This window comes from Ostrinia furnacalis, unplaced genomic scaffold, assembly GCF_004193835.3.
Source record: "Ostrinia furnacalis isolate ACB-3 unplaced genomic scaffold, ASM419383v2 OfSCF0484, whole genome shotgun sequence".
Classification (NCBI taxonomy): domain Eukaryota; kingdom Metazoa; phylum Arthropoda; class Insecta; order Lepidoptera; family Crambidae; genus Ostrinia; species Ostrinia furnacalis.
In genome coordinates, this window is record NW_021130723.1 from 36746 (window position 1) to 58727 (window position 21982).

General features: G+C 40.0%; 1 protein-coding gene across 3 annotated transcripts; it reads right to left on the reverse strand.

The window, feature by feature from the left end:
- Positions 1 to 224: 224 nt before the first annotated feature.
- On the reverse strand, positions 225 to 9007 carry Tua3 (alpha-tubulin). 3 transcript variants are annotated; one of them, XM_028322779.1, is made up of 10 exons: positions 8852 to 9007; positions 7837 to 8022; positions 7128 to 7170; positions 6671 to 6843; positions 5873 to 6001; positions 5426 to 5596; positions 4596 to 4736; positions 4115 to 4330; positions 3056 to 3219; positions 225 to 1275 (listed from the first exon to the last, which is right to left on the reverse strand). In XM_028322779.1, the coding sequence occupies exons 1-10, from the start codon at positions 8852 to 8854 to the stop codon at positions 1143 to 1145; spliced, it is 1359 nt and encodes a 452-aa protein (XP_028178580.1). In that variant the 5' UTR covers positions 8855 to 9007; the 3' UTR covers positions 225 to 1142. The 3 variants fall into 3 exon arrangements, with proteins under 3 accessions (XP_028178580.1, XP_028178581.1, XP_028178579.1); XM_028322780.1 differs by lacking the exons at positions 6671 to 6843; positions 7128 to 7170 and adding an exon at positions 7297 to 7469 and having other exon boundaries at positions 7794 to 8019; XM_028322778.1 differs by lacking the exons at positions 6671 to 6843; positions 7128 to 7170 and adding an exon at positions 7297 to 7469 and having other exon boundaries at positions 7794 to 8022.
- Between the last annotated feature and the right edge of the window lie 12975 nt (positions 9008 to 21982).

Consider the following 21982-nt stretch of genomic DNA (forward strand, 5'->3'; position numbering starts at 1 on the left):
CGTCATACTTACGGTCAAAGTTAGGTGGTGCAACTCACCCTTAGTGTGTTACGTGACATGTGCACTCCTGAATAAGATAAAATTCCAAAAATGCAAGTGGTGGAGTGCTCTTTGTGTACCTACCTATAGAAATGATACGTATGTACTCTTCTACCCTACAGCACAAATGAAAGCCATAAATGAAATAAAAACATTTTATTAAACGCGGACATCAGACGGAACACTCGATTTTTCATTGTTTTACACATACACGGACGGACACAAACTACACATTACACTTACAATAACGCGATCCCTCCGCACACTGCGCGATTCGCCACAAAACACGTCCAAAAATCATGCGTAAATACATAGTAAAATGTGTAAAATTCTCCAAAAATATAGTTTCTCCGTCCAGTATTTGCTGAGAAAATTTAGCAAAAATCCAAAAATAAAAAAAATATAAAAGACGTCGCAAGACTGCTGGGAGAAGAAACTGAAAAACGGTGAGGGAGTGTTCTCGGGCTTAATTATCAGATTTGATAGATCTTTCTTGATAGTTTTCCACAGAAGTGACAAGTCAGAGGCAACTGTACAACTCCACGATCTTCCATTGTTTCTTCGTTCCCTTCACGCCTCAGTAGCTGAGGCAACTCGAGCACCGCCCGACCTCGGCGGACATTTTCGTACCTTTAATTAATTTCGACTGAACTGCCATATTTAACATTATCAAAGCGGCCGCGGTTTTGGGCGTCCGCTCCGGCGACGACTGCCCGGCCGCCTGCCAGCTGAGGCCAGCGTCCGACGCGGACTGTGCACAGTCGGCTAGGTATGGATCAGGTAGGCATAAATTTGCTGGTAGGTCTGGATTGTGTTGAGTACTATAGCATCTTGGCTAGATATTATGGAACTTCTTTGTGTAACTTCGCCTGTTATTCTTCAACATAGCTTTAGACAGATTCTCCAAAATTTCAAAGTTTGTGAAGTCTGAAGACATCGCGAGTTTTTCCTCCAATAATTTTGTCTGGTTCGGCGACACATTTCCATGATCTCAATTTTCTATTAGCTTTGTTAAACCGTGGAGCTGGCAGTCTCGCATCGCATGCGGCGAGTTCGCGTGACGTCACAACTGAACGGCGCCAGATGACGTCGCGGCGGTGACGTCAGAGCTCGTCGTCGCAGCCGGGCTGCATGTCGGACGTCTCGATGGCGACCTCGTCGTAGTCCCGCTCGAGCGCCGCCAGGTCCTCCCGTGCTTCGGAAAACTCGCCTTCTTCCATACCTTCGCCTACGTACCTGCAACAAATTAGACTTATTACAATGTGCAGTAAAAAATGTCGGGATGTAGGTGCTTCATTAGTTTCCAGAATTATTTTTCTATGACCATAAATCGGAGGACAAGTGTCAGAACGGAGGACAAGTGTCAAGAACGGAGGACAAGTGTCAGAACGGAGGACAAGTGTCAGAACGGAGGACAAGTGTCAGAACGGAGGACAAGTGTCAGAACGGAGGACAAGTGTCAGAACGGAGGACAAGTGTCAGAACGGAGGACAAGACGTGTCAGAACGGAGGACAAGACGTGTCAGAACGGAGGACAAGACGTGTCAGAACGGAGGACAAGACGTGTCAGAACGGAGGACAAGACGTGTCAGAACGGAGGACAAGACGTGTCAGAACGGAGGACAAGACGTGTCAGAACGGAGGACAAGACGTGTCAGAACGGAGGACAAGACGTGTCAGAACGGAGGACAAGACGTGTCAGAACGGAGGACAAGACGTGTCAGAACGGAGGACAAGACGTGTCAGAACGGAGGACAAGACGTGTCAGAACGGAGGACAAGACGTGTCAGAACGGAGGACAAGACGTGTCAGAACGGAGGACAAGACGTGTCAGAACGGAGGACAAGACGTGTCAGAACGGAGGACAAGACGTGTCAGAACGGAGGACAAGACGTGTCAGAACGGAGGACAAGACGTGTCAGAACGGAGGACAAGACGTGTCAGAACGGAGGACAAGACGTGTCAGAACGGAGGACAAGACGTGTCAGAACGGAGGACAAGACGTGTCAGAACGGAGGACAAGACGTGTCAGAACGGAGGACAAGACGTGTCAGAACGGAGGACAAGACGTGTCAGAACGGAGGACAAGACGTGTCAGAACGGAGGACAAGACGTGTCAGAACGGAGGACAAGACGTGTCAGAACGGAGGACAAGACGTGTCAGAACGGAGGACAAGACGTGTCAGAACGGAGGACAAGACGTGTCAGAACGGAGGACAAGACGTGTCAGAACGGAGGACAAGACGTGTCAGAACGGAGGACAAGACGTGTCAGAACGGAGGACAAGACGTGTCAGAACGGAGGACAAGACGTGTCAGAACGGAGGACAAGACGTGTCAGAACGGAGGACAAGACGTGTCAGAACGGAGGACAAGACGTGTCAGAACGGAGGACAAGACGTGTCAGAACGGAGGACAAGACGTGTCAGAACGGAGGACAAGACGTGTCAGAACGGAGGACAAGACGTGTCAGAACGGAGGACAAGACGTGTCAGAACGGAGGACAAGACGTGTCAGAACGGAGGACAAGACGTGTCAGAACGGAGGACAAGACGTGTCAGAACGGAGGACAAGACGTGTCAGAACGGAGGACAAGACGTGTCAGAACGGAGGACAAGACGTGTCAGAACGGAGGACAAGACGTGTCAGAACGGAGGACAAGACGTGTCAGAACGGAGGACAAGACGTGTCAGAACGGAGGACAAGACGTGTCAGAACGGAGGACAAGAGTCAAGCCGAAGGACAAGTGTCAAGCCGGAGGACAAGTGTCAAGCCGGAGGACAAGTGTCAAGCCGGAGGACAAGTGTCAAGCCGGAGGACAAGTGTCAAGCCGGAGGACAAGTGTCCAGCCAGAGGACAAGTGTCCAGCCAGAGGACAAGTGTCCAGCCAGAGGACAAGTGTCCAGCCAGAGTACAATATCCCTCAGGACAAAATATATCGAACCAGACGACAAAATAATGTCAAACAAGAGGATGAATGTCCCTCCCGTACTCAAATGCAATATGCATCAACTTACCAGTGCACGAAGGCCCGCTTGGAGTACATGAGGTCGAACTTGTGGTCGAGCTTGCCCCACGCCTCGGCGATGGCGGTGGTATTGGACAGCATGGAGGCGGCTCGCTTCACCTGCGCCAGGTCGCCGCCCACCACCACCGATGGGGGCTGGTAGTTTATGCCCACCTGTGGGGGAATAAGTTAGGGGATAAGCCTAGATTATAAGATGGTTTATAATAGACCTAGAAGGGATCCTTCCTGTTTTAAAGCATCGTTCCAGAATTCTACAATAGCATGCAATATTTGTAAGTCTGTCCAGAAGGGAATATTTGAATCTAAAAAGCTTACCTTTTATGGAAGTCGCAGTTCGATGATTTCGTTTTTCGTCTTTCGTTTTCGTTCGTGATTCGTCTTTTCTTTTTGCTCGTCAATAAGGTTTAACACGAATTAAGTTTATTCCTTTTAAAATAATGTGCAGGCTTGATTTTATGCCTTACATAAATCTGGCGCGTCCTTTTCCATTGAACATCCTTGGGTAAGACGTTCCAGCGGTACAGCAGGCAGCACGCAATGTACTTCCCCGATGATAGATTACTAACGGTCTAGGGAAAGGTTAGGCACCCCCTGACTAAGTGAAACTCGCTTTGAATCATGGTACGAGTAGATACCAGTCCACGAGGCCTCCTGCATGTTCGTTCGTTCGTTCGTTTCAGCCAAATGACGTCCACTGCTGTACAAAGGAAGGTTTTCCACAATGCACGGTCCTGCGCTGCCCGCATCCAGGCTCTTCCCGCGACCTTTACCAGATCGTCGGTCCAATAGGAGGCCTGCCCACGCTACGGAACTGCCTGCATCTTAACTAGGGAAAAATTATCTCTGAGCTCGTAAAGAGCTTACCTTGAATCCCGTAGGACACTAGTCCACGAACCGGATGCCCGCGCGTCCCTTCATGGCCGCGATAGCAGCGTTGACATCCTTGGGCACGACGTCCCCCCGGTACAACAGGCAGCACGCCATGTACTTCCCGGATGATACAAAATGCTAATCTAGGGAAAGGTTTAAATATCCTAACAGATCTCACCTTGAATCCCGTAGGACACCAGTCCACGAACCGGATACCCGCGCGTCCCTTCATGGCCGCGATAGCAGCGTTGACATCCTTGGGCACGACGTCCCCCCGGTACAACAGGCAGCAAGCCATGTACTTCCCGTCGCGAGGGTCGCACTTCACCATCTGGTTCTGAGGCTCGAACAGTTCTGCTGTGATCTCTGAGACTGACATGCCTTCGTGGTATGCCTGTGAATAAAGACATGATTTTTATGAGCTGTCAAAACGAGATTGTAGATTTGGAATGGGAGAGGAGACGCTACGACGTCACCAGAGTTCACTATTTATCCAAACTGAAGAAAAACTGATTTAAAGGCTAGATAAGTTTTTTGTTATAGAACTTGGAATTATTGGTTAAGTGTCGATGTCGAGTCGACAAACCATTGGATACTTTGCTACAATGTTATTGGGATAGTGGAAGGTTAGGTTACTCAAATGAGAGTAAGGTTCTCACCTTGTCAGCTGAAACGACAGGCGCATAGGCGGCAAGTGGGAAGTGAATGCGCGGGTACGGCACCAGGTTAGTCTGGAACTCGGTCAGGTCCACATTGAGCGCGCCGTCGAATCGCAGAGACGCTGTGATTGACGACACCACCTGCAAAGAACGTGACCAATTCGTGATTATTTGTATTTATACTGTAGTTTAATGAGGGCTATCGTTTTAGCGCTCACCAGTTAGCGCCACTGTAGAGTAAGGTCCTGTCACTTGCTAGTAGCGAAGACAGTGGCACCAACTGGTGAGCGCGAAAGTGGTAGGAGGACTATCGCATTTGCACTCATCAAGATGGCGCCACTGTAGAGTAAGGTCCTGTCAATCGCCAGGGGTGCCAACTGTTAAGTATAAAAACGATAGCCCTCATTGGAATTCGTCCACCTTCGGCCTGATATATCACTCCATCAGGTGAGATACAGGACAAGATCTGCGTTATGAGTAAAAAAAAGATTATTTAACCAAGCTGATGACAGCATGCACTGAAAAGTATACAACTCTATTGGAATATTATTGGCAGTGGAACAGCTGGTAGGGTAAAAAGATTATGAGACATGTAGAGGCTCCAAGAGCATATGACGATTTGTAAGAACTATTTATTAGTCTAAACAAATAAATAAATTTTGACTTTGACTTTGACAAACAGGGTCACAGGATCTAGCTTCTTTGTAAACTTATTTGTAAATGACCGAACTTAACTGTAAAGTTCGGTAATTTACAAATGTATGTATTGACCTGTAAATAACAGGTCAATACATATGACAGCAGGTTTTAAGTAGAGCAGTGCATCTAACCTGTGATATAAGTCTGTTCAGATTGGCATACGAAGGTCGCTCGATGGACAGCCGCCTCCGGCAGATATCGTAGATGGCCTCGTTGTCCACCATGAAGGCACAATCCGAGTGGCCGATGGTCGCGTGTGTCGTCAGCACCGCGTTGTACGGCTCTACCACTGCTGTTGATACCTGGGTAATCATTCCGAAGTTAGAAATGGAGCATTTATTCCATAAGATATGAAGGCTGATTATTTACTATAGTTACAGAACATATTGCTACAGGAATGTGGAAAAATTTCACTTTGGAAAAAAATGAGGAAGATGAATTACCATAATAGAAGCTGGAATGCCTGTTATTAGGTTTGCTTTGTAAGGCACTATAAAATAGTGGTTCCTAAATTATAGTGATGGCAACAAATTATTTGCTAATAATATTGGGGGTACTTTAAAATTAGGGATACTTACTTGTGGTGCCGGGTAAATAGCGAACTCCAGTTTGCTCTTCTTGCCGAACTCGTCAGATAGCTTCTCCATGAGTAGCGACGTGAAGCCGGAGCCGGTGCCGCCGCCAAACGAGTGGAACACGAAGAAACCCTGAGGATACGCGTAAAATACAGTAAAAAAATATTTTTGTATGAGCTGAGGTGGTATTAAAAAGTGGGCATAAGATTTAATTGCATAAATTCGCAAGCCAATCAAAGATTTTTAGGCAGGGTGAAACAAGGTAGGTCTATAACTATTTTGAAAACTTGGCCAAGGACGTAAAAAATAAGATGGGACAATAATTTTCATACTATCAACGCGAATAGTGGTGTGGTTAACCACATGATTATGCTAGGAACCTATTCAGTCTGTTGCGAAACCAATTAGGTTTAGCCTCGGTGAAATGAGACAAAGATGCCGTTTACAAATCAAAAAGGAATATGAAAAGCTAATTCTAATAGGTACTAGCAGCATAGGAAAGAGAAGAGTCAGCCAGTTTCTTGATCAGCTCCATGACGGGCCCCAACACCTACCGCCCCGGTGGAGCCAAATTCAAATTCAAATTCAAATTTGAAGCCATGCCATGAACAGCTTCTCAGGGTGGTACGAGTTGAGGATTGTTACCTGTAGCCCCGTACATTGGTCAGCCAGCTTCCTGACGCGCTCCATAACAGGCCCCAACACCTCCCGACCGGTGGAGTAATGTCCCCGCGCGTAGTTGTCTCCGGCATCTTCTTTGCCTGTGATCAGCTGCTCAGGGTCAGAGTTGACGGTTGTTACCTGTAATCCCGTGCATTGGTCAGCCAGCTTCCTGACGCGTTCCATAACAGGTCCAAGAACCTCGCGACCGGTGGAGTAATGTCCTCGCGCGTAATTGTTCGCCGCGTCCTCTTTGCCCGTGATCAGCTGCTCAGGGTGGTAGAGCTGACGGTATTCTCCCGTGCGGACCTCATCTGTGAAAATAAAATTCTGGTGTGAAGTGACGGTCGAGTTTAGCAAATCAAAGTCAAGCGAATAAAAGTCTTAATGGAAAGTTGGCATTAGTCGCACATGCCCTTTCTCCAAGTTGCCAAAGTCTCCAGCAAATAGACGGCTGCTAGTCATTGCAGGCGCGATCAAAGACCAATGACAGGTCGCCCGAACCATGCAGTCCGCTCGACCGGTCATTGGTCTATGATCGCGCCGGCGATGGCGAACTGCACGCTGTGGTTGAAGCATATGAAAACTCAAATCTCACCGATAACAGTAGCCTCCAGGTCCACCATGACGACCCTCGGCACCATNACGCGTTCCATAACAGGTCCAAGAACCTCGCGACCGGTGGAGTAGTGTCCTCGCGCGTAGTTGTTCGCGACGTCCTCTTTGTCCGTGATCAGCTGCTCAAGATCAGAGCTGACGGTCGTTACCTGTAGTCCCGTGCATTGGTCAGCCAGCTTCCTGACGCGTTCCATAACAGGTCCAAGAACCTCGCGACCGGTGGAGTAGTGTCCTCGCGCGTAATTGTTCGCCGCGTCCTCTTTGCCCGTGATCAGCTGCTCAGGGTGGTAGAGCTGACGGTATTCTCCCGTGCGGACCTCATCTGTGAAACAAAAGTTCTGGTATGAAAAGACTGTTGAGTTAAGCAGGTGCAGTATGTCAAGCGAATCAGTCTTAATGGAAAGTCGGCATTAGTCGCCATTATTTACATGCCCTTTGTCCTTGCCGCCAAAGAATCCAGCAGATGGTCGGCTGCTAGTTCTATGACCCTCCAATTCGAGAGCTCTACATCTATACTGTACAAAGTAGCTGTGAATTGTGATTGATTGACATTATCTGTCGATCAGAGTCAAAATCTAGATTATAGCTTAAAAAGAAGAACTTCAATTTCAGAAACAATAGAAAGGTAGATAAAATCAAGTCTCACCAATGACAGTAGCCTCCAGGTCCACCATGACGACCCTTGGCACCATCTTGCCCCTATCCGCCTCCGAGAAGAAAGTATTGAAGCAGGAATCCGCCCCGTTGGGGTCGGAGTCGCAGGCGGGCAGCGTCCCGTCGGGCCGGATGCCGTGCTCGAGGCAGTACAGCTGCCAGCACGCCACGCCCATCTGCACGCCCGCCTGCCCCACGTGCACCGAAATGCACTCCCTCTGCTCGCGTACAAACACACACACGTTATTGGGCACACTACACTGCTGGCTCAAGCTCAAACGAGTGAAGATTGGCAAGAGTTTGACATCGTCAAAGCTGTTTACGTGACATTGGCGAAATCATGGTTCTCAAAACCAAGCCGTCGCCAAAATAAAAGAAGAAGAAGAAGAAGACATCTTCATAACTTAAGTTTGAACCACACCAACGCGTGCAGATCGCCATCGCCGGCCATATGGAAATGACAGGTCGCATGAACTGTCATAGGTTGCGCGACCTGTCATTGGCCTTTGATCGCGCCGTGATCACGCCGGCGATGGCGATCTGCACACGTTGGTATGGTTGAAGCATTAGGGCACCAGACTAAGAAAATCAGCAACCAAAATGGGGCAAAGGGGGTGCTGCGCAAATTTGAAGTCTTCATTTTAGTGGCATCAGACTTCGTACTGATAGTAGAAGCCAGAATGAGAGATTGAAATCCATTTGGTCATGGTTTATGGACATGTCATTCAAAATGGCTACCGTCAACTGTCAAAGAAAAGTATGCAGAGTTTTTCATCATTGAAAAGGAAGAGATTAAATGCAGAATTAATCGTACATAGTTGGAAAGACTTTGAACTGATTACCGGAGAAGCCATATCTAGAAATTACTAGAATAATATATCACAAAAGCCGTTTCTTCTATGATTTTGGAAATAATTTCAATTCCCACGAGTAGACTTTATCTGTAGGATCACACACTTTGATTAAACATCTTCATTTCAATGATGAACCACACTAGTTTGATCATAAATTGGCTAGTAAATCTACTAAAATAACGCCCAAAACACTTACCATGATGTATACTGATAATTTTGATAAATCCGGTGTAAAAAGAAATAAATAAAACTATGAATCTAAAAGAACTTGAGTACGAAAATTTGGTCGGACTAAAATTTAGAAAAAAATTGCGAATCAGAGCCCGTCTGATGGGCCGCTTGGATCGATTGTTATTTCTTTTCCATTTTTGAATTTTAATATGGCTTGTCGATCACATTATTAATGGCCAGTAAATTTTTTAGTGCCAAAAAGTTTTCAAGTTGTTCTAAAGGTTTTATTCGAACAAAAATAGCACGTTCGAGTCTTCGAGTCAATCCAGTTTTTCACTTAGTGAATTATTTACAAATAACCGTAAATAACCCTAGGACTTTGAATAATAATTTTAATAAAAACTTATTTTATTTTTGCAAGTAAGTCTTTTTAAAAGCACTTTTACACGTCCCTGTATTAACCCTACCACTGCTTCGGGACAATAAATGGGCCAGTGCTGAGAAGAAGCAGCGCAAAAAACTCAAGTCACCACATTCAATTTAGCCTTTTTCCTTTAAATAATGTATTCTGGAAAACTTTATTTAGTCAAAAAGCTCTTGAGTCCTGCAATTATTATATCTTTAGGCAAGAAACTAGGATGCACTAAAAATATTCAATTTGGTTGTTCTTCTACTCGTATTTCATAATATAAATAAAATAAATATTCTTATTTAATCATAAACCTTACAAAGCAACTGTGCAAAAGCAAACAAAGTTTGCAAACATACACCCACATGTAGGTATTTTGGAGTAAAATGCTCTACGGGTTTAAGTTTAGAGGGTGGCAAGTACACTGTACAGCAAGTGGGGCACTAAGGCGGGGGAGGCCCCCTCGCGGACAATGGCGATCGATGCCCACTGCTGGGCGGGTGAGCCATTAGGGCTGGCAAAAGAAAGTAAATAGTTAACGGTATAAATTATTTTTATTGATTTACTGAAGTTTTAATATTATCTTATGTCTTTGGAATAAATTCAGTATTTTGATTGCATTTTATTATTCATTTATTCATTTATTTATTGCATCACATATGTATGTACAGTAAGGTCTTATAAAATATGTAAGGTAAACATATGGGCCCTGCAAGGGCATTGCAATTTTACTCGTATTTACAATAGCAATCAAATAAATTATAGATGTCTTTGATAGGAAGTACATAAAGCATTTGGAATATAATGTCTATTATTGTATAAAAAATATATTTGAAAAATTACGCATACTGGGCCGACACTTTTTTTTATAAAGTCTCTCCAGGGAATAGGAAAAATAATTCTAATAATTATCATAATGAGTATAGTAGGTAACTGAATAACTGAATGTCATATAATGGGTGATACAATATGTAGATAATAGTTAAACTATGTATTGCATAGTACTGTATATGTGGGCTTATCATTATAATATTCATTTAAATCATAGTAACACTTGCTTAGTAGAAATTTTTTTAGCAAATTAATAAATTTATTTGTATTTGGTTCAGATTTTATGTATGTAGGTAGTTTATTATAGACTTTTATCGTCATTGCGTATGGTCCTGTAGCAGCCATGCCTAGTTTGAATAGAGGTAATATTAAATCATTAGGGTATCGAGATCTTGCATTTACATTTCCCTTTTTTGTGTATAGATTTGGATTTGCGCACAAACTTACATAATTCCAAGATATAAATACATTTTGATGGTAGTATTTTATTTCATAAAGTATGGCTTACAGCTTTCAGTATTCTTTATTTGTGCCAGGATACGTATACACTTTTTTTGGAGAATAAATATGTCATCTGAGTCCGTGCTGTTGTCCCATAGTATTAGTATTAACTATGTCAATACTTATAAATATAATTATATTGTTTTACGTATGATAATGTATTATTATATCATTTTCGTCAAGTCCGAGCAATGTAGCAAAATTTACGCATTCAATACTTTTACCATTGAATGAGTAGTTAATGTTTAATGGAGTTTTTTGATAGGGCCTAAATTGTATTAATTTCGTTTTTGAGTAATTTATTTCCAAGTTGTGGTCGTCCATCCATGCTTGTATGTTATTAAGGTTTTCCGTCAATTTTTGGTTAAGATCAATATTGGATCGGCATGAGGTCACCACCGATACGTCATTCGCGAACATAACACAGGGGATGTTAACGTATTTAGGAAGGTCANACTTACCCCCTTAGGGGTGGAGTTTCGTAAAATCCGTTCTTAGCGGATGTCTACACCCTATAAGGAAGCTACTTGCTTTTCAAGTTTGTAGATGTTATAGTTTCTGAGATTTCGTGATTAATCAGTGAGTTGTATTTCGCTTTTATATGGAGGCTCAGACCAGACGGATATACATTTTTTTAGAACGTTTGATTATGGACTTATCGGATCCCAGCAGGAAAAGTGCTGAGAATCACTTTATTTTATAGTTATCTAGCTCAACAATATCCATAGAGTTCGTCGAACCAAGTCACTTTTCCAAAATATCTTGCTGCATATCAGTATAAATCGAATTTTGAGAGAGTACATTGTCTAAGTTGCAATAAAAAACTGACATTATCTTTTTTAGAAAACAAGGCTTTGGTGAGTCGGCGTCTCCCATGCCGGAATGAAACTCCGTAGTCCTTTGAACAAAGAACAGCGTGTATTGACGCACTTTGCGTAGAATCAGGCGTGAATACAACGATATGAGTAGCACACACAATTATCACTACTCGAGTTGGATTGGTCGAGAATGTATATCATTTTACATAATTAAAAGATCATTATATTATGTACCTACTCGTATCTATATTATCGCAAAACGCGCGGTATAAGTTGAGGCCTCTGACAAGTACAAAAGTTTTGTTGCCAACACACAGATTAAAAAGCACTTGTCTATGCCTAGAGTAAATGTGCGTTCGGAAATCACTTATTTCCGAACGCCACATCACCCCTCCGCCACGGAGAAGGATAGTTAGGAGAAAAAGAAATAGTCATCCTGATCTTTAAATCAAGGATTGTGGCTTGAGCAGGAGCTGCTCGTGGAAGAGGTGTATCAATAGAAGTCTTAGTAATTTGCTCTTGTGTATCATTATGATGTTCATCTGTTGCATAATGATCAATGAAAGTCGGTTTGACACGATCAGTGCTAACCGTGGATTTCTTGCCGTTGATAGTAATAGTCAGGGTTTTACCATCAGTATATCGCTCTAAAACTGGATATGGGCCGGTGTGAGGCGGTTGGAGGGGGTGTCGAACAGTATCATTACGTATAAAAATAAGCGCGCGGTAAAGGTTGAGTCCTCCCTGACAAGTCCAAAAGTTTTGTTGCCAACCCACAGATTAAAGAGCACACTCTATGCCTAGAGTAAATTTTAATGTGCGTTCTAAAATCACATATTTCCGAACGTCACAAAATATTCCATGTTTTTAATAACCTAATTAATAAAGAGTTCTACTGAAAAACACTTTAAATCCGTTTACAAAATACCATAATATTTTGGATTGTAATATTATTGAAAGTATTTAATTCCACACAATCGTTTTTCCACACGATGAAATCTGAATTGAAAATATTGGACACAATACAATATTCATTTTTGATCTGAAGCCTTTGAATATTATTTATCAAAGTGGAATAATATTCACCATATCAATTAAGCCTCTTAAATATGGTTGATTGCATCATTAACGGTATAACTGTTACCTGTGGTTACATCTCTCTATTCGTGTTGTAATGACGAGTGCTAATGATATTACGAGAGCATCCTCATTAATGATGTCACATGAGTTATCCAGTCTCTTTAGGGTAAATTTTCCTTGTATCATCCCTTTAATTCGACATCGACGTCTGTGAATTGTAGTAGGTATTACGACCACGAAAAACATTTAAACATTGTTTTTATGAAATGCTATTGTAGGTTTTGTAATCGCTTAAATAAAAGATCTCTCGTAAATACTCGCAAAATATTTGTGTCTTTGTGTCAATTTTCCGCCCAATATTCTAACAAAAGCTTCATAAATAAATCGAACAATTTCAATATTGATATTCTTTGAATTTGAAATAAAAGAAATCTCCCAGTTCTGTTTCTGTTAAATTTAACTCTTTGAATGGTTAAACAATCGAATGATTTGAAAATTATAAATAACTTGAAAAAATCGAACTGCCTAAGGCGGGAATTGAACCCACGACCTTCCGCTTGCCGGGCGACTGCTCTTCCAACTGAGCTACTTAGACACTGGATGAACCCGTCGAAACGGCGACTCCAAACGCTAAAAATTTAATAATCGAATGATTGTAAATACATTTTCATGTCGAATATTATTTTAGTACTATTCGAAGCTTTGACCGCTTTTGTGTATTTGGAATGCAGACCATTGACGTTCGGGAATAATAGGAGAGCAACGATAGGAAGTTTCGAACGAAAATGAAAAATTATATTTCAAAGAAAATTTAATAAGTGCCATGCGTGGCTTGTTTTTTTTATCAAACTCTCGGAAGGATGTGGATACTCATATTCAATATTTCTTTATACTGATATTTATTTTAGGTACTACCTACCGTGTTTTTACCGCCATCTTTATTTTTGTTAAAATCTACTACAATGGATACACACGGCTAAATTCATGGAATGTTTTTATAGTTCATCAGAGTAAAACACGACCAAAGCTGGTAATCAATTAATTAATTACAAATATTGCGTTGCGTAGTAGGTAAGTATTTGTACGCCGCCTATTTCGTGGAAAGAGAACGCACTCCTATGAGGTTTTTATTATCGTGTTTTATTTTAGTTACTTACAAAAAAATGGGTACCTAAGCTAGAAATGTACATGAGTAAACTCAATAGCGCTGGGACGAATGTAACAGAAAAATGAATTTGTGGAAAACGTAAAAATAAGTTGACAATAGTTTATTTTCAAAGATTTTACGAAATAGCCCCGAGTTTTGAATGAAGTTGACACATTTTCTGCTTTAGAGGGCTTCAACGGTTGACCCATATCTACTTTAGGTAGGTATACTTGTATTAAAGCCTGAATACTTAATTACATTTTGGATCGAATATTTTTATAAAAAATGTTTATTTTTATTTTTTTGTGACGTTAGTCGTCCTTAAAATATATTTTGGGTAAGTAAGATGATTTAACATACAAAATTGTTAGCAGAATGATTTTTCGCCATTCAGACATCCTGAAAATTCTGTGGATTCAGCTCTCGTTAATCCAGAATCTTAGTAGATCGATATACTCGTACACATACGTTACAGGAATTAATTAATGTATTGAACTTAGCTGCTGCATCACCTTGCAGAAGTAAATTCTGTTTCCAGTCGAGCAAACTTACGCCAAAAACTTGATTTTCCTATAATCCGAAAGTTTACGTAACCGCGAGTGAATAGGACACCCTGTATGTTTGAATTTGCGAACTAATTTCACCTTCGCGGTACGCTGGTTGGTTTTCTAAACTTTTGAGGATAAGCTTCACGAGTCACCACTTATAAAATTGATTTGCGAGGGAAAATTGTTAAAACAGCTGTTTTTTTAAACCGGCTTGCATTTTATATTGGCTTTCAGCGAATTCTTTATCTAGTGTTTCATTATTAGTTTGATTGCTACCTGCATAAACATTTTAAGGTAAATAAGTGATACTGAGGAAAGATCAGACACTTATAAAAATTATCTAAGCCAGAGAATAATACTGATTTGTATAGTGAATTCAACACAAATATCAACAGAGTTTAAAACAAAATCAGTCGCAGTAACTTTAACAGTTTTGGCAACTGACTAAGGCTGGGTTGCACCATCTTACTTTGACTTTAACAAACGTCAAAAATTTGTCAAATTTCACAGATAAAACACCGGTTATCGTTACAGTTACGGTCAAAGTTAGGTGGTGCAGTGCAACCCAGCCTAAGTTAGTTTAAAAGAATTGTGCACATGTTGAATCTCTTTTGAGAATTCGGTTTTCGTCAACACTGTTGACGACTCAACAGACTGTGAATTCCGACGGAGGCAACTAAGAGTGTTGGATCGCTTTTTGTTGCTGCAACTGACAACATTACTGTTGTAGTTTTTTAAATTAAGTTGGTACTGTTTACTAAACGAAAGTTGTTCCGACTAAAGTTGTTTCGACTAAAGTTTCTTCAACTGAAGTTGCTCCAACAGCAGTTGCTTTTAATTGTTCAAGCAAAAATTTTAGCAACTGACCAACTGACATACCTTTGTTGTGGTAAAAATATAATACTTTAAAAGTTGATGCTACCAACTAAAATTCTTCGAAAAGTAGTTGCTTAAGTTATTTTGGCTAATATTTCTATAACTAAAGTTCTTCCAACAGAAGTTGCTTTTGAGTTGTAGAAGTTTTTTCAACTGAAGTTGCTAGGTGCTTAGCTCTACAAAGCGGTTCGCCCAATGGCTTAGGTGGGCGATCGCTGAGCACGCGACACGCGGATTACAGACGCGTCTATTTTCACTTTTTCAGAAAAAGCAATAGAGAAATTTCGTCCACATAACCGAACTGACTACCATCGTCTACCATCCGTCTGTTTTCCACAGATTTTGCAAATTGTTTCTAGTTGTTTTTGTTAAACAATATTATGTAAGGAAAACATCGGTTAAAAGGTGTAGCAATTTTTTTAAAGAAGTTTTTGTACCATTTTGTTTTAGGTAAAATGGTACGAATTTTTGTACACACAATATCGAAAACGAATGCAAATCGCTATTACCTAATATTTCAATGTCTAAGGCTGTTTAGAGTCACGCTGACGTACGCTGACCGTCAGCGATGATAGCCGAAATGTATGAAGCGTCGGCGCCGAGCGATCAGCGTCACTCAGAAACGTTCCCTTCAATTACATACATATTGATCTGTCAGCGCCGACGATCAGCGAGTGGTCAGCGTGATTCCAAAACCCGCCTAATACACATGCTTCTTCATTCCGTAGACGTCATAGGGCTCACCCGTCTACCCCGTTCCACAAATTAGGTCAAGCTGATACTCGTGTTGAGTGCTCTGATTGGTTGGGTTAAGATCTATCCACCAATCACAGCTCTACGTGCACTGTGACGTGTGAGTTCGTTAGTACGACGAAATTGGCGGATTGTTTCTCGTGTGAGCCATACATTTTTGTATAATATGTTACGGTCAATGTGATAAATGTGAAAATTATGAATAATCACCGGTTACTGTGAGATCATTTATGTGTGTATAAAACTAAATAGGCGGCTTAGGGGTGGCCCAAGGGCCACCCCCGCCGCACCCTAACCTATTTTTCACTTTCAATCAAAACAATATGTTATGGGCATTATGGCAAAGTAATGTTACGCAAGAAACAGTCCAAAGATATTATGTCAAATTATAATTAATATAGGTATGATATCAAAACGTTCAATATTTGTGGCTGTACACCGGCGCTGTACGCGAGCCGGTGTTCTCTTTTATGATATTTGTTAGTATTAAGGTCGGATTATTAAATAATCACTGATAAATGTGATTAATTTATTACTTTTACCTCGACTGTCGGTAATTATTCATATTAACCGGCGATTATTCATAATTTTCAATTTGTCACATTAACCGTAACATATACATTTTGTTCAAACTAAAGTTTTTCATCGTGTCGTAACTCGTGATGACTTCTGTCTGACGTTTCGCATAAGAAATGTATAAAACTGTTTCCGTTCTGATGCGTCACGACCATAGAGATGTAAAGAGATGCCAACTGATGCGCTGAGTTCGAAACATTAAATTCTTTGTCGCATTAGAAATTCACACACACAAAGTAATAAAAAAATGTGCTCATTAGCCACTGCGGTATCAGTACCCAACGTTCGATTAATCTTTAGTACTACGTAAGCAATGTAAACTGTTTACATTATGACGTCGCTGCTGTCATCATTGCTTACACGAGCAATGCAATGTGTTCTGTTTTGCGACACCGGCCACGCCTTCTTGTCACATCTACCTTTAGTTTCTGTGAACACAACACGTCAGGCAAATATAAATTCGACTTTAGAGACAAAGATTGTGGTTTGTTTTAGTGTAGCTTCTCTGGCGTTATCTACGTGTCTTGTGTCTTGTAGATGAGAGTGGCTGTTTCTCTCTGTTAATCTTCCTGAGTAACTGATTCTGGTTTGCTGGCTTTTGATACGTCTTCAGAGTGCCCTCTGTGGTTTTCATTGAAATCTTGAGTTAAAGGCTTGATGTTAAATTGGGCTACATGTAGCATAGACATTAAGTACTCGTATAATAAAAGATTAACTGACTTACACTGTAAATTCTATATTTTGTTGCTATAAAGATTAATTATTAAAACATTTTATTTTATTTTACCATTCAGTCTCTTACAGCCAATATATTTTCTATTTTATTAATTTCTTAGTTAACAACGATAGATACAACAATACACAATATGCTAAACATGCAAAATATTAATTATAATTATGTAAAAATTTTAGTGTCCTCAAGAAGTTGGACGGCTAGCTAACTTGATGATTGTACGCTTGTAGTAGATTTCCGTAGATTATTTTTGCACTTGCTATTTTTGTTCGAACTTTATTCAGCTTTTTCCTTCATTTCATATTTTTCCTCCAAGTCCTTGTTTAGAAATTCGTCAGAATATTGTAAGGATTCCTGACATTTCTTAAGCAACATTAATTGCTTTTATGGCTGCTCATTTCCGTAGAAGCGTTTATTTTGAACTTAGTGCTATGTTTCGAACGTAGCCTAACTTTATTCACTTTAGAATTTTCCTCGAAGCGTTGTTAAAGAATATTTTTACAATATTGTTAGCGATTCTTGATAATTCTTAAGAAAGATTAATTAGTTTTCTTGGCAGGTAATTTCATACGCAAAAAACTTTGTTGTTATTTTGATATCTACGTTTTTTACCCACTTTGCCTTAGAAGTCATTCTTATAAATAAACTCTAAAATATGGTCAACGGAGTTTTATATGTCGGAGGATGGAATGGAGGCTCGTTGTTTTCAGGGTCTTCCATTGCAGATTTCTTCAAAATAAAACCACAGGTAGGTCGTATGGGCGTGTAATAATTACTTCCAACACCAAACTCAAAAATAGGTAACGCGATTACAATGATGCACGTGGATTATCTTCGGATACGTAGTNCTTACCGACTCGATCATTCCCGTTTTATAATTTGAAAATTGTATGTCTACGACCTGTTTACGATTTGACAGATATGATTTGAACCAATCGTGAACCACTCCCCTGATCCCGATATCATAAAGTTTGTTTAATAGGATCCCGAATTGGACCTTATCGTATGCTTTACTCATATCTAGTAATATTCCTACTGCGTATTGTTTGTTTTCCAAAATACTTAACACTTCCTGTACATAATTATAAACTGCAAGTGTCGTAGATCGATTACGCCTAAATCCATTTTGACTACTGTCAAATATATTATATTTTTCGCAGAAGGAGTACAGTCTATTGCACATAGCTTTCTCATATATCTTAGCTGATGTAGGTAGGAGGGCAATTGGTCGGTAATTACTCGGGTCACGCTTAGAGTTCTTTTTGTGGATGGGTTTAACAATCGATTTTTTTAGGTCGTCGGGAAACACTCCTTCTAGGAATGATTGGTTTATTAATAGATAGAATGGTAATGTTAGTTCGTCTGCGCATTGTTTAAAAATCGCGGGTGGTATTTCATCAACTCCGCAGCTATATTTAGTGGTGAGGCTTCGTATAAGGCGATACACCTCTCGCGGGCTTACGGGACTCAAGAACATAGTGTCGCTGTGCGCGTGCTGCACAGGGCGGCCGGCCGCCGCGGCCGCTCCAGGCGCACTGGTGCTCGTGCTGCCCACTGTCGCGAAATATTTGTTGAATGCATTCGAAACTAGCTTAGGATCGCGCGTAGGAGTATTATTGATAAGAAGTTCGAAGTCTTGTTGCTTAATTTTGTTATTGGTTTTATTCATATTTTCGTTTATTATTTTCCACATGCATTTTATTTTATTTGATGATTTTTTCATACGATCAATATTAGCTAATTTTTTTGACTTTTTTATTGCGTGTTTTAGGATTTTAGAGTAAGTTTTAAAGTAATTTCGTAAGGTTTTATTTTTTGAGTATGTTACCAGTATTTTAATTAGTCTTTTATTTTTACAAGAATTTTTTATTCCTTTAGTTAGCCAAAGTGTTTTATAATTTTGTTTTAGATTTACAAGTTTTTTGGGTATGGTTTTATTTAATATTACAATAAGCAAGTCTATGAAGGTTTTATAATTGTCATTGGCACTTTTATCATTACACAAGATATATTCCCAGTTAATTTTTTTAAGTTCCGTTTAAAATTTATGTATGTTTTGGTTATTAAATAATCTTTTTACATTTTTCCATTGTATATTTTTAGGTTTAGGCGTATCAAGTATGAGAACAGTAGCTTTATGGTCTGAGAAACCGATGTCTTCGACACAAGTAGTTATGTAGATATTTGGAACATTTGTAAAAATCAGGTCTAAACAAGTGGAACTAGTATTAGTGACTCGAGTAGGGTCTTTTATATGTTGGATTAGATTACATTCCAACATAGTGCTTATTAGAGTTTGGGATTGTTTATTATTTTCTAATAAGTCAGTATTTAAATCTCCACCTAAAACAATATCATACCCATTATATTTGACAGTCAACAAATTTATATGGATAAAAAGGATTAAAGGATAAAAACTATCCTATGTCCTTTCCCGGGACTCAAACTATCTTTATGCCAAATTTCATCAAAATCGGTTCAGTGGTTTAAGCGTGAAAGCGAGACAGATAGAGTTACTTTCGTATTTATAACATTAAGTATAGATAAGTATAGAATGTATAGATCTGAATGCGATTTTTTTAAACCAATTCTAAGTGGTGCAGCTCATATAATGAACTCGTACATTATAGCTGCATTGCTATAGCTATTCTAGCGAGGGAGAACTAGTAACAAGCAATAAGACCCAATAAAATCTCTCGCGATATAAAAGATACAGGAAAAGATACAGTTGGTCCACTGTATTTACGACAACGTAACCAACAGTCTTTTATCTTAGCTTAGTCTTGATTATTTTCACTATCTACAAGTTAGTCTTCTTTCATTGCATTACAGAGTTTTAGAAAGTTTTTTTTTCTTTCAGACTCCATAAACGTAACTTGACATTCGGTCGTTCGTTTCAGCCATATGACGTCTACTTCTGGACAAAGTCCTGCCCCAAGGATTTCTATAACGACCGGTCTTGCGCTGCTCGAATCCAGGTTCTTCCCGTGTCCTTCACCAGATCGTCAGTCCACGTCATAGGGTCACTTCTTGACATATGGNGTCCTTTATAAGGCTTGCGTGGGGATACAGATCCAACACGTAGAGGCCGTTTTAAGCGTACAATAATCGACAAAAGTGAAAGTGGTGCACATGCTGGATCTAGTCTCTGACTATATTATTATTATTATTATTATTATTATTTGTAATTTTCATAAAGACAAGTTAGATTTCAAATAAAAACAAAAGATTTCGAAGTAAAATAAGCATTTTAGTTAAAATTGAAATTGTCTCTACCTGTAGCGGAGAATAATGTTGTGACTGGCCTTTGTTCAAACGATCATAGCAAATGTTGTGATAGGGATAGAGACATGCGATGTTAGGTTTTACGAAGGTAATACGATAGAGAATAATACAAAGTAATAAAAACTACCGGTTATAGGGGCATTTTTTGGAGAAATTTATCAAATAACCAAAAAAATACGAATTTTTAAGCAGATTTTTTTCAAAAAATATATTTTTTTATTATTTGTTGGCCTTTTTTGTGTGTTTAATATATTTTTTTAGTATTGCCTGTTATTTAGCATTATTACTGTTTTTATTTTATCAGGATATAGCGCTTAGTTTAAAAGTTATTACGTTTTCTTTACAATAAGTAATAGTAGTTAAAATTAAAATTGTCTCTACCTGTAGCCGAGAATAATGTTGTGGCAGGCCTTTGTTCAAACGATCATAGCAAATGTTGTGATAGGGATAGAGACATGCGATTTTTGGTTTTACAAAGATAATACGATAGAGAATAATACAAAGTAATAAAAACCACCGGTTATACTGTATATACAGTGTGAGTCACGTTAAAGTGTACATATGAAAATAGATGAAACTAGACCTATTTTTATCGACAAAAAAGTGGTCAAAAATTGTTTGAGATTTTTTTTTAATTTTTTATAGATTTTTTTTTCTTTCAAGTACTTATTGTAAAGAAAACGTAATAACTTTTAAACTAAGAGGTATATCCTGATAAAATAAAAGCAGTAATAATGCTAAATAACAGACGATACTAAAAAAATACATAAAATACTTAGAAAATGCCAACAAATAATAAAAAATGATACTTTTTGAAAAAAATNCATCTCTACTAGGAAGCTTACCTTTATGCCTGGCTTACATAAATCTGGCGCGTCCTTTTTAATAATAATAATTATAATAAATCTTTATTTAAGCAAGACAGATTTACAAAAAACGGAATGACAGTCTTAAGCTAATTACATGCTATGGTGGATTGTGAAGAAGTGTTGGTAGCGATCCTCGCACTAGGTATGCACGCACCTGTATCGCAAGAAACAAAGTAACGTTTTGCCAAGCAATTTTTATGCGGGTGGACTGAATTGACGACTGCCTTTGGGTAATTTACTTATATTCATTGAACATCCTTGGGTACGACGTCCCCGCGGTACAGCAGGCAGCACGCAATGTACTTCCCGGATGATAGATTACTAACAGTCTAGGGAAAGGTTAGACATCCCCCGACTACGTGGAACTCACATTGAATCATGGTAGATACCAGTCCACGAGGCCTCCTGCTGTCTTCCTTTGTCCCTCACTGATGAGGATCGCGACCACAGATGTGGTATAACCATTCACCTGGCTGGGCGACCGGTCGGAAGAGGCTGCAGCGGCCTTGAGGTTTAAATGCCCTCTAAAATGTCTGGTGCAGAAAGCAACGGGAAAATACTACACTATATTTCCCAAGAAAACCACATGATGACAAGTTCCCTGCATCTTTACTAGAGAAAAAATATCCCTAAGCTTGCATAGAGCTTACCTTGAATCCCGTAGGACACCAGTCCACGAACCGGATACCTGCTTGTCCCTTCATGGCCGCGATAGCAGCGTTGACATCCT